Source organism: Schistocerca gregaria, chromosome 2 (assembly GCF_023897955.1).
Source record: "Schistocerca gregaria isolate iqSchGreg1 chromosome 2, iqSchGreg1.2, whole genome shotgun sequence".
Taxonomy (NCBI): domain Eukaryota; kingdom Metazoa; phylum Arthropoda; class Insecta; order Orthoptera; family Acrididae; genus Schistocerca; species Schistocerca gregaria.
This window is the reverse complement of record NC_064921.1, coordinates 479,866,613-479,880,857: the sequence shown is the minus strand read 5'-3', so window position 1 is coordinate 479,880,857 and position 14,245 is coordinate 479,866,613. Positions and strand designations below refer to the sequence as shown.

At 39.4% G+C, this 14,245-nt stretch overlaps 1 protein-coding gene across 1 annotated transcript in view; it reads right to left on the bottom strand.

The window, feature by feature from the left end:
* Window positions 1–14,245, bottom strand: part of LOC126335846 (uncharacterized) — a 70,372-nt gene that overhangs the window by 52,114 nt on the left and 4,013 nt on the right. Inside the window, 1 exon segment of the mRNA XM_049999316.1 lies at window positions 1,247–1,430. Coding sequence (XP_049855273.1) covers window positions 1,247–1,430 — 184 coding nt within the window.

Below are 14,245 nucleotides of genomic sequence, written 5' to 3'. Positions count from 1 at the left end.
TGGAAACCTCGCGTACACTTATGACAAGTGACACCCAATCATCTGACCACGTTCCAAGTCCGTGTTTTCCGAGCAGCGCCCCATTCTGCTCTTTCGCGATGTCTAATGACAGAAGTTGCTGATATGGAGTACCTGGCAGCACAAGTGTGCTTAGTAGTTAGTTGCCTTGCGTTGTTTGATGATCGACATCTTGACTAATTTCTTCGCAAGGGCTCGCTGTACCTTCGTTTGTATCCAGGGCCGCAACCCTCTGTTCTTCCAAATCATATTTTAATGGCTCCTAAAACAAAGCGACGACAATAGATTGATATAAACAACAAAGCAAGTAATATAAAAAATAGAATGGATGCAGGAATAGGAGAATATACGATAATAGTAAAAAACTGGGAACATAAGTTGGTAAGTGAAACGCAGAATATTCGTTATGATTACCTACCTTTTATTACGCAATCTTATTGATTTTAATTATTAGTTATGTTCATAATTATTAGTATGTCCATTACTGTCAATGCTATTAGTAATTATATTATTATGAGTTACTAGTTTCTATTTACTTTTTTGCAGATGCCGCAGACAAGAGTGGTTGCTTGTAGCAGAGGATTTGGAGATAAAATGGAACGTTCCTCACTGCCTCGGTGCAATGGATGGCAAACATTGCTCAATCCAAAGCCCAGATTTTTAATTACAAGACGTTTTTTAATACTGTTCTGTTTGGTCTAGTCTGTCTGCCTGACTGCACACATATGTACTACCTATACATGTGAAGTTTTACCTTCTATAATTCCTAGTATTTTTATTTCCTCAAATAACATAATATACAAATAAATATTGTGTTAGAAAAATCTTTATTATTAGCTGTGTAGCCAACGTTGACCTGGTGTGTATTCCTATCCTGTTAGTTCACTTCCTCCTTTCCCCTCTATGACGTTCAGAGCTCATTTTGCCACAAACCCTATAATTTTATCGCAATTAGAACTTTAATTTTTAAATTTGAAAACTATAAGCAATTACTAGGTATATTCCTAATAGAAATGGTAGTAAGCTAAAATAAATACTAAAAAATATCTTAAGATTGGATTAATAGTATATAATAAAATAACACGAAAAATTTAAAAACAAATGAGCAGCGACCAAAATTGAAGATGAGACAGGTAAAACGTCCTGAAGACAGAACCCTAGAGAGACCGAACCCCATTAAGTTTGTTAATAGGTTTTTATAAATTTACAAAAATAAATATTTACTTACCTCTGTGTCGATTGTCTTCCGCAGCTGATATTTGCGGTGTAGAAATTCAAACGCTTTGAAAGCGAACCAATTTGGAGCTCTCACTTCCTCAGCACCAGACTTCTCAGACTCATTTTTCTTCTGGCGGACTTTCCTGTAAGTGGCTAACAAGCTTTTCTTAATTCGGCCACATCCGCCCAGAGGTCTGGAATCCACACTTCACTTTTTTGAATTTTATTTTGCATTGGGAGTTTGTTGCATCCCACAGCACCGGATATTGTTCATACGTATTTATGAGTAATGGTAAAATCGTCGGTCTCCTCCACTTTAAAAGAAAAACCGTTGTCCACACCACAGAAAAAGAATAATACCAAGACCAAACTGGATGAGTGCAGCGAGCCAACTGGTCAATGCTTGTTGCCGTCCACACTATTCGCGCAGCTCACCGCGAAGCCCTTTCATGTACCGACAACAGCCTGAGCCAGACAAGCCATAGGCTCGGGCGGCTTGCAAGCCTGTTTCGCGGCGAACCCTCTGAGCCACCCTCCGTCTACATTACTCTTAAGGCTCGCAAGTCTCAAGTACACGAGCCACACGAGTAGAGTGGATGCACCTTAAGTTGTAGGGCGATTTGACAATCGTGAACAGAACTGGAGGCTCCCAGTTCATTCTCAGGTTGTTGCTATAGTTGCTACCCTGTAAATAAATGGATGTCCGTCTCTCTGATCCAGGGACAATAGCTGCACACTATATAATCACTATCCCACTACGACACATGAGCTGCAGCAAGAATCTCTAGGGGTTGGTGTTTTACTGGTGCCTAAATATTGTTGTTGTTGTCTTCAGTCCTGAGACTGGTTTGATGCAGCTCTCCATGCTACTGTATCCTGTGCAAGTTGCTTCATCTCCCAATACCTACTGAAACCTACATCCTTCTGAATCTGCTTAGTGTACTTATCTCTCGGTCTCCCTCTACGATTTTTACCCTCCACACTGCCCTCCAACGCTAAATTTGTGATCCCTTGATGCCTCAAAACATGTCCTACCAACCGATCCCTTCTTCTAGTCAAGTTGTGCCACAAACTTCTCTTCTCCCCAATCCTATTCAATACCTCCTCATTAGTTACGTGATCTATCCATCTTATCTTCAGTATTCTTCTGTAGCACCACATTTCGAAAGCTTCTATTCTCTTCTTGTCCAAACTAGTTATTGTCCATGTTTCACTTCCATACATGGCTACACTCCAAACAAATACTTTCAGAAACGTCTTCCTGATACATAAATCTATATTCGATGTTAACAAATTTCTCTTCCTCAGAAACGCTTTCCTTGCCATTGCCAGTCTACATTTTATATCCTCTCTACTTCGACCATCATCAGTTATTTTACTTCCTAAATAGCAAAACTCCTTTACTACTTGAAGTGTCTCATTTCCTAATCTAATTCCCTCAGCATCACCCGATTTAATTTGACTACATTCCATTATCCTCGTTTTGCTTTTGTTGATGTTCATCTTATATCCTCCTTTCAAGACACTGTCCATTCCGTTCAACTGCTCTTCCAAGTCCTTTGCCGTCTCTGACAGAATTACAATGTCATCGGCGAACCTCAAAGTTTTTACTTCGTCTCCATGAATTTTAATACCTACTCCAAATTTTTCTTTTGTTTCCTTTACTGCTTGCTCAATATACAGATTGAATAACATCGGGGAGAGGCTACAACCCTGTCTCACTCCTTTCCCAACCACTGCTTCCCTTTCATGCCCCTCGACTTTTACGACTGCCATCTGGTTTCTGTACAAATTGTAAATAGCCTTTCGCTCCCTGTATTTTACCCCTGCCACCTTTAGAATTTGAAAAAGAGTATTCCAGTCAACATTGTCAAAAGCTTTCTCTAAGTCTACAAATGCTAGAAACGTAGGTTTGCCTTTTCTTAATCTTTCTTCTAAGATAAGTCGTAAGGTCAGTATTGCCTCACGTGTTCCAACATTTCGACGGAATCCAAATTGATGCTCCCCGAGGTCCGCATCTACCAGTTTTTCCATTCGTCTGTAAAGAATTCGCGTTAGTATTTTGCAGCTGTTACTTATTAAACTGATAGTTCGGTAATTTTCACATCTGTCAGCACCTGCTTTCTTTGGGATTGGAATTATTATATTCTTCTTGAAGTCTGAGGGTATTTCGCCTGTCTCGTACATCTTGCTCACCAGCTGGTAGAGTTTTGTCATGACTGGCTCTCCCAAGGCCGTCAGTAGTTCTAATGGAATGTTGTCTACTCCGGGGGCCTTGTTTCGACTCAGGTCTTTCAGTGCTCTGTCAAACTCTTCACGCAGTATCGTATCTCCCATTTCGTCTTCATCTACATCCTCTTCCATTTCCATAATATTGTCCTCAAGTACATCACCCTTGTATAAACCTTCTATATACTCCTTCCACCTTTCTGCCTTCCCTTCTTTGCTTAGAACTGGGTTGCCATCTGAGCTCTTGATATTCATACACGTAGTTCTCTTCTCTCCAAAGGTCTCTTTAATTTTCCTGTAGGCAGTATCTATCTTACCCCTAGTGAGATAAGCTTCTACATCCTTACATTTGTCCTCTAGCCATCCCTGTTTAGCCATTTTGCACTTCCTGTCGATCTCATTTTTGAGACGTTTGTATTCCTTTTTGCCTGCTTCATTTACTGCATTTTTATATTTTCTCCTTTCATCAATTAAATTCAATATTTCTTCTGTTACCGAAGGATTTCTAGCAGCCCTCGTCTTTTTACCTACTTTATCCTCTGCTGCCTTCACTACTTCATCCCTCAGAGCTACCCATTCTTCTTTCCTCTATTCCTGTCAATTGTCCCCTTATGCTCTCCCTGAAACTCTGTACAACCTCTGGTTCTTTCAGTTTATGCAGGTCCCATCTCCTTAATTTCCCACATTTTTGCAGTTTCTTCAGTTTTAATCTACAGGTCATAACCAATAGATTGTGGTCAGAGTCCACATCTGCCCCTGGAAATGTCTTACAACTTAAAACCTGGTTCCTAAATCTCTGTCTTACCATTATATAATCTATTTGATACCTTTTAGTATCTCCAGGGTTCTTCCACGTATACAACCTTCTTTCATGATTCTTAAACCAAGTGTTAGCTATGATTAAGTTGTACTCTGTGCAAAATTCTACTAGGCGGCTTCCTCTTTCATTTCTTAGCCCCAATCCATATTCACCTACTATGTTTCCTTCTCTCCCTTTTCCTACTGCCGAATTCCAGTCACCCATTACTATTAAATTTTCGTCTCCCTTCACTATCTGAACAATTTCTTTTATTTCATCATACATTTCTTCAATTTCTTCATCATCTGCAGAGCTAGTTGGCATATAAACTTGTACTACTGTAGTAGTTGTGGGCTTCGTATCTATCTTGGCCACAATAATGCGTTCACTATGCTGTTTGTAGTAGCTTACCCGCATTCCTATTTTCCTATTCATTATTAAACTGCTACGGTCGCAGGTTCGAATCCTGCCTCGGGCATGGATGTATGTGATGTCCTTAGGTTAGTTAGGTTTAAGTAGTTCTAAGTTCTAGGGGACTGATGACCACAGTAGTTGAGTCCCATAGTGCTCAGAGCCATTTGAACCATTATTAAACCTACTCCTGCATTGCCCCTATTTGATTTTGTGTTTATAACCCTGTAGTCACCTGACCAGAAGTCTTGTTCCTCCTACATCTACATGACTACTCTGCAATTCACATTTAAGTGCTTGGCAGAGGGTTCATCGAACCACAATCATACTATCTCTCTACTATTCCACTCCCGAACAGCGAGCGGGAAAAACGAACACCTAAACCTTTCTGTTCGAGCTCTGATTTCTCTTATTTTATTTTGATGATCATTCCTACCTATGTAGGTTGGGCTCAACAAAATATTTTCGCATTCGGAAGAGAGAGTTGGTGACTGAAATTTCGTAAAAAGGTCTCGCCGCGACGAAAAACGTCTATGCTGTAATGACTTCCATCCCAGCTCGTGTATCATATCTGCCACACTCTCTCCCCTATAACGCGATAATACAAAACGAGCTGCCCTTCTTTGCACCCTCTCGATGTCCTCCGTCAATCCCACCTGGTAAGGATCCCACACCGCGCAGCAATATTCTAACAGAGGACGAACAAGTGTAGTGTAAGCTGTCTCTTTAGTGGACTTGTTGCATCTTCTAAGTGTCCTGCCAATGAAACGCAACCTTTGGCTCGCCTTCCCGACAATATTATCTATGTGGTCCTTCCAACTGAAGTTGTTTGTAATTTTAACACCCAGGTACTTAGTTGAATTGACAGCCTTGAGAATTGTACTATTTATCGAGTAATCGAATTCCAACGGATTTCTTTTGGAACTCATGTGGATCATCTCACACTTTTCGTTATTTAGCGTCAACTGCCACCTGACACACCATACAGCAATCTTTTCTAAATCGCTTTGCAGCTGATACTGGTCTTCGGATGACCTTACTAGACGGGAAATTACAGCATCATCTGCGAACAACCTAAGAGAACTGCTCAGATTGTCACCCAGGTCATTTATATAGATCAGGAACAGTAGAGGTCCCAGGACGCTTCCCTGGGGAACACCTGATATCACTTCAGTTTTACTCGATGATTTGCCGTCTATTACTACGAACTGCGACCTTCCTGACAGGAAATCACGAACTTCACTAATTCTCACTGTATCTAACTTTAACCTATCCATTTCCCTTTTTAAATTTTCTAACCTACCTGCCCGATTAAGGGATCTGACATTCCACGCTCCGATCCGTAGAACGCCAGTTTTCTTTCTCTTGATAACGACATCCTCCTGAGTAGTCCCCGCCCGGAGATCCGAATGGGGGCCTATTTTACCTCCGGAATATTTTACCCAAGAGGATGCCATCATCATTTAATCATACAGTAAAGCTGCATGTCCTCGGGAAAAATTACGGCTGTAGTTTCCCCTTGCTTTCAGCCGTTCGCAGTACCAGCACAACAAGGCCGTTTTGGTTAATGTTGCAAGGCCAGATCAGTCAATCATCCAGACTGTTGCCCCTGCAACTACTGAAAAGGCTGCTGCCCCTCTTCAGGAACCACATGTTTGTCTGGCCTCTCAACAGATACCCCTCCGTTGTGGTTGCACCTACGGTACGGCCATCTGTATCGCTGAGGCACGCAAGCCACCCCACCAACGGCAAGGTCCATGGTTCATGGGGGGTCCTAAATGTACTGGTTTTTATTATGTCTATCCTAGAGGAGGAAAAATTATACTGAAAAGTACAGTAGTGAAATACACACTACAGGGAAGGATAGCATTCCAGTTACAAATGGGGGGACAATACACTGACATCTGCTCTGATACTTTGATTAAAGCAAATTTTGTTTTAAATAACGACACACAGCCTTGCTATAAAGTGTGGCGAGAGGTGCCTTAAAAGGTTACACGTAAAATATTTAAGTGATCTATCAGAAAGCTAAACATCTCAGAGCTCTGATAAACTTAAGCATGAGAAAATATTCTTGAGTGTCGCGTGGGTCATTTCTCTTCGTATTAAACGTAAATTATTACCTGAAGATATTGGCTTTGGTATGGTAATCAATAGCGTGAAGCGGTCTATTTGAATTGTTTAGTCCGCAAATTACAGTAAATACTGCAAATGCCTTAAAGTTACAAATATATTCTTATAAGGCCTGTCGAAAAGAAATTTATACACTCTCAGGCGTTTACGCCAAAGAAGCTGTGAAAATATTAAAAGAAATATGGCCAGTAATGGCGGCCAACAATGATTTCTTGGCGCAATGTTTCTGCACTGCTGCAATCACTGAAAATTAGAAAAGTTACTACTTTCTGCATGAGAAATGACTACTTAAAGGAAACAATAGTCATTTTCTATAATATATTTTAACAGTTATTAATTTATTACAGACTTACAATGTCCAATGGCCGACCATTGCGTGCATTCCAGAACAAGAGAAATCTAATAGTGAATTCTTTGTCCTTGTACAATGATTAAATTCTTTTCGCTCTAATCACACAGTTTATTATACAATTTCTAAGTGGGTCCTATCAACATTCTTAAATTAACTTTAATTCCTTTTTTAAAAAATGCTTCAAATGGCTCTAAGCACTATGGGACTTAACAGCTGAGGTCATCAGTCCCCTAAACTTAGAACTACTTAAACCTAACTAACCTAAGGACATCACACACATCCATGCCCGAGGGAGGATTCGAACCTGCGACCTGAGCAGCCGCGTGATTCCGTACTGAAACGTCCAGAACCGCTCGCCCACCGCGGCCGGCCAATTCCTTTTTTACACAAGCCTCTATGAAAGTCTCTGCGTATAGTCAAAAATATTTGAACAAATACTCCCTTTATTTAATATCAGTAGGTATCGGCACTGTGTTCTTTAGACACTCTTTCTTTCTTATTGTAACATAAAATATCTTCTTCCAGAACCGCCAAGCTTTAGATACTATTGCATGTACACATCCCAGAGGAGGAAAGGTTGTTCTTCAGGTAATCTTTCTGTACACTCTGAATTTATTACTTCCAAATATCAAAGTATCAAAACCACAATTTCAGTTGTAACTTCTCCATTGAATGTCAGTTTCTGCATGTGCCTTTGAAACATTTTTGAACATTCAGTCTAGAACCAAATAACGGAAGCTTATAAAACCTGGGATCTAGTGTTGAGATTCAATCACGTATAGCTAATTTTCTTCAACAAATGCCAAACAGTTTCCAACAATCTGCAACCACACCTGTTCCGAGGCTTGCACTCTTATTTCTATTTTATTTATTTCAACTCATTCACTTCTCACACAGTTATCTATATAATTTATGTAACAAATATTTCAAGTGAGTAAATAGGTTATACTGAAGTCTTATCACATTATTATTCTGAATGCGCTTATTCCCTTAGTATTTTTCATGAGAGTTCTTAAATGAAAAATGACTAACAGCAAACAATAGAGAGAGCTCCTAAACCACTGGATCGATTTCAACAAAGTTTGGTACACACAATCCTTACTGTCGCGTTAAGGTGGCATTTCGAATGCAGCAACAGCAACGGCCGAGAGAGGCGAGCGACAGACCAGGAGCCTATTCTTTATCTTTCGGACGCTTCGCAAATCGGATAGGTAGACGAGTCGCACCGAACGGCCTTGTTTTCGAAGGAGAGCCCCCACCTTATTCTGTGGGCATTTCGGAAGCGATACCGCACGATTCTAGTGACCCGAGGTGCTGCTACTTCTCCAAGCGCCAACCAGTCATAAGCTAGTATCCAAGGAGGCGTACATGCGAAGTGCAGCGCGTACAGCGCCACAAACGAGAAGCCGCTAGCAGCTGACACGAGGCACACTATTCTTCGCGTTACCGGAAAGTATAATTAGATTACGTGTACTGCTCAAATTTCTCTGACCGTATGTTTCCTTAGAGGCATCGTAACAATAGGGCATTTGACTGTTCTGGAAATTATAAATGCCGTATTACGTCATTTTATTTACGTCTTTTGGATTTTACTTTTCGGAAAATGAGTTAGAAACTGTGTGTAGTACCACAGTTTACAAATATATCCAAAAAAAAAATTTAAGAGAGTGTCAAAGAATAACATGTATAGAATGTGGTTGCAACTCGCCTCTAGAAATCCAGATGATTAAGTAGTCTACTTGCCTTCATGATACATCAACGATTTCTGTCTTTAAATTTAGAAAACGCCTTTTCTGGAGTGTTGGTAGTACAGCTATTTAAGTTCGTCGTAGTTTATAGCATGCATCTGATGAATCAATGTTTTATGTATGATAGTATAGTTTAAAAATATTATGACGAGGATCTTTCATGTGTGTATTGTTACGGATTCAATCACAGATAAACACTTGTGATAACCAAGATTATAAAGATGATTGCTGCGAATTTCATTTGCAGTAATTTAACTGCCTAAATACACACACACACACACACACACACACACACACACTGCAATCTACGTATTCGGAAAAACTGGTAATTAGTTGTTACAAAATAGTATGTCACTCAGTTGTTTCACACACAGCAATTAAATCTGTAGCACTTTCATCTTCGTTGTTTTAAAGATACAGGAGTCACGAAATTGAAGATACTCATTACTGAGAAAGCGCGCTCTTAATGTAAACAAAGAATATTGCAGAAAAATACTTAAATTTCACGAACAACAGTCTCAGAGTGTTATAAACACAAAGAGGAAAATTTATTGGTGGATACGAACCGACTGCCTCCAGCACTTCAGTTTCTTGCCGTAACCACATTTTTTTGCTACGACGACTCGCACGCAGCTAGCGCTTTATTCCTGCTGTTTGTATACAGAGGGACACAGGCTTTAGCAAGTTATTACGAGATGACATTCGTTGCAGTAAGGCACGCAGCCGTTTGGTACGGTGGCTGCGGGATGGCTATGTTTTTCGCTTCGCTCACAGCGCAGCTGACGCTGCCTGCTGTGAGAACTGCACAGCGTAACAGTCAAGTCCATACGAAGATTCATACCCTCTACGAATCTAAGTAATCTAATTAGTTATCCGATTTTGTTCAAATTTGGTACACTGCCTTTTGTTATAAATGGAATTATGCTGTCATAATTTCAGATTTTTATGTATTATAGTTCTGGAGATAGAAGCACCTAAAAGTCCTAAAACCGACGCTTGTTTTTTTAAAACAAATTCAGGAATAAATATAGATTGACTATCATTTGAAGCCATTATAAATTTATCAGTGCATAAAGTCAATTAGAATTTTCTTTTCAAAACTGTAGTCACTGTGCATTACGTAATACAAAAATCAGTCAAAATTATAATTTTATTTTATTTTGTTGCGTGAGTGCCTGAGTGAGAGAAAGTATGTGAGACATACGTTAAAACTGAAGTCATTTTCCATAAAACGTTGTACAAATAGACCGTGGGAAAGTTATAGTGCAACCATGATTCAGATTTATGTCGGTGTGAGTTTGCTTTTGTATAAAAGCAGCCAGAATGAAAGTCAGAGACTGAAAAATTTTATCAATTTGGAGAATAATTCGTACTTCGATCATTTTGATTAAACAATATACTATAAATAAAAGTTTTAATGTTGTTAATTACTATCGTATTATTGATTGGATAAGACAAGTTTTGCCGCGAGAATGATTTGGAAGGAACATTCTAACTGGTCGTTTAGATCAACAGCCAATCAGAATTAAGCTGTTCCGCTGCGGTTACAGTAGAGTGAGCAGTCATTAGAATAGTTGGAGAGTCGCTTGCTAACTGGCATATGCATAACACCACGTTAGACAGCTCCGAAAAAATACTCTGAAAAATGAAGAAATAGGTAATTGCGGTTCGAATACTTCGTGACTGAAGCGACTGGAGTTACGAATATTTTAATGAAAGTTTGGTGTTTCTAAATTGTAGTTTGAGAGTTATGAGCGTGTGAACTATCTGGCCGTAGTAACAATTCCGTGTTACATGTTTCGTGCTCTGTACGGAATACTTTGGCGAGCACTTCTTTCGAAGAAGACAACTGGAACAACCGAATGTTTAACTCGCGAAGAGTTGTGGGTCGGTAGTTGATAGAACGTGAAAATTCATTAGGTCGGACTTGCAAAAATACTGGCTGCTTTTCGAGTGAAACTATTTTGTACAGACAATTAACTTTGAATGATGGAGCACTACCCTATTAAATACGGACTTTATAGCCATTTCTTGTGTTTCCAAAAGAATAAAAAGCAGATTCAATCTAATTTTAAATGCTTTCTGCAAGTAGACTCCATCCTCCGAACGTCCGATTTTTAAAACATGAACTTTCACGAACTGACTTTCAGCTCGGCTGCTTTACACTGCCTAGCACGTATCTGCTACGACGGAGTGAAGGGACGTCGGAAAAGAGAATATCGAGGTAGGTGGACTTTCGATAAGTGAAAAAATTTTAAACCCGTTTCGATGATAAATAAACCACTAACAGGGAAAAAGTACGCTAAGCTACGAGTAATTTCAGTTAACACCATGTAATGTACGTAAGCAGAGCCAACGTCTTTATTGACGCTCTTAATTACATAAAATAAGTATTTTGTGAAAATACTAACCTAAATATTTTTCTGTTCCAATCATTGACTGTAACAACGATACAAACCATATTTCTAACAAAGGAAGTCTATTTTGAACTCACTTTCCACTCAGATGGGTCCTGGTGATCTCAGTAAAACAATCAAAATCCGAAACAAATCACTCAGTAATTCTAATGCAAATTCTATCTGTAAACAAGTACCAAACTGAACGAGTGATTATACCAAAACCTAACCACCTCTGTACAGTTGTCGGAAAATCGGCGGGAAGACCGATCGGTAACAGGTCTCAGAAGGTTACAGAGTAGCAACTTAGGATAAAGAACCGAAAATGTCACTACCGAGGCTAACATAGCGCACTGATCGGCGTGAGCGACACAAATAGTATTGTGACAAAGGCATGTTGCTGTAACCAGCGACAGTCTCCACAGCCTGTCGTTCGAATTCTAAGACTTGTCTGAGAAAAAACTTTGACCACTGAAACTGTGTGTTCACTTTTGGAAGAGGAAGATTATTTGTTTTGTGCCAGTATTTAGAGAGGAGACACCCATTTAACTATTTTCATCTAAACGTTAGAGAAACATTGAAGTGATGAAAAATTTAGATCTTATTGCAGATTAAAAAAATTTTGTTTGGAAATTAATTTGTGAAGAATTACAACAAAAAACTACAATATATATGTATATATAATCACAGATGAAAAATTAATCTTCAGCGTTAAGGTATTCAATGTTTGTTTTTTGTCGTATTTTAAATTTCTTTAACGCTTACATTATGCTGTTTTTGAACAAGTTGTAGCGTCAAATTAATAGGCTCTTGAGGTAAGTACGCATACACAGTAACGGAATTGGAAATAGAAGGCTTCGAAATTGATGCGATTAGGAGTGGTTGCAGTTTGACCTGGGGAATTTGAGTGGAATGAGATAGAGTTAAATTACACTTCAGTACTGAACCGCTGAATAGAAGATTCAGTAGTCTCATCTAACATTGTTTGATAATCATAACGTTAAATTTCTTGCTCCGCTTTAAGTTCTTAAATTTGTGGCAGCGAGCCCAATAAATCTCTGGCGTCATTGCAAAATTAATGTATTTTATTATCATGCTTTTTGCGCTGTATTATTCAACAATGCCTGCCGGCTGTAATCTCTCCTAAGTAATCGACAATATCTTTTTGTTTGGCGGCGTCGTTTAGGAACCTCAGTACTTTGAGGTAGAAGGTCTGTAGGACTTTCATTCGAAACTTCTTTCTTTCACCTCTGTCAGTGATAGTACTCTCATCCCGCGATTGCTCAGTAGTATCCTACGTCTACACTACCTTTCGCCACGTTGGTGCCTCTTTAATATATCGTAGGAGTGTTGCGCTTCCACCTTTTAAAATTCTCACCTGTAACGAAAATTACGACATACTTTTACATGTTAACATTCAAATATTAATCTTACATGTGGCATGTACGAGGGCTATTCAATAAATAATGATCATAATTTTTAAGGTCATAATTTCTTGCGCTAAAATTTAATCTTATGATTTTCTGTTAGCTTAATGTGCAACAAACACACCGCGTTAGTTTCATTGTCGGAACTCCTGGTTTCCGCCTGTGAGGCAGTATCGCCAACCGTTGCAATTGAGGTAACACGTGAGTACGAATATGTGGCTTTGAAATTCTGCTTTCGTCTCAACAAATCTTTAGTTGAGGTCATACAATGTTACTGGAGGCCTATGGAGATTGTTCTTTCCTACAGCACAACTCGAAGGTAGTTTCTAACGTTTAAAGAGGGGGAGACAATTTGAAACTAAGATGGACACTGTGCTCCAGTTACTACTCTCACGGAAGAAAACAACATTGCTGCCGTTATTGTGAGAGAAGATCAACGAATTACCTTAAGATCACTTTCTCAAATACTGAATATTTCAACGGGTGCCACCCACACGTTGGTGACGAAAATTAACACACAACACGTGTTTGTGCGCGATGGGTTCCAAGACTTGATTCCCGAACCAAAGGACATTCGCGTGCTGGTCTGCATGCAGTTAAACTTTATATTAGGGAAAGATTCGAGGTTTCTTCGAAATTTAATGACTGCTGATGAAACTTTGCTACATCATTTTGATACTGAGAGAAAACCGCAAAGCTCAGTGTGGGAATGATCAACCCCTAAAAAAACTTAAGTGGTTGCTTCTGCTGGGATAGTTAAGGTAGCCTCACCTTTGATATTCATGGAAAGGTTTATCAGCATGTTGTACCTGCAACACATCAGTAACTGGAAAATACCACACAGATGTCCTGGAAACATTGCAAGTGCATATCAGACGCAGTAGACCACATTTCCGTGAAGCAGGCTGGATGCTGCAGCACGATAATGCGCGGCCACATGTCGCCAATGTTGCTGCTGAATATCTAACAAAAATCAACGTGAAGCGCATCCCTCACCCTCCCTATAGTCCGGATTTAGCCCCATGTGACTTTATTCTATTCCCTGACATGAAGAAACGCCATCGAGCGAGGCATTATCAATCATTAGAAGCAGTGGTGAAGGCTGCTAAGGCGATTTTGAAGGACCTGTCAAAAATCGTTTCAGCATCTATTTGAAGAATAGCAGAAACGCTGGGACAGGTGCATGGGAGACTACTTTTAAAATATCAGAATTATGAGGATGAGTGAAGGTATGTCGTAAAAAAAATTATGATCATTATTTATTGAACAGCCCTCATACATGTACAACACATTGTCTATGTAAATGATAAACTCTTTTTTTCCTTTTTTCAGCTTCATGGCTATAGGAGAAAAATCTGTCACACTCTTATTGCGTACCAGACTGGTATAACTTACGGATCGTTAGGAAAGTTTGTAACATATTGAGGAAAAAAAACTGATGCACATTGAACAAGATTTCTGGCAGAAATGGAACATACCAAACTGTGCGGATAATATTGATGGAATAACGTGCG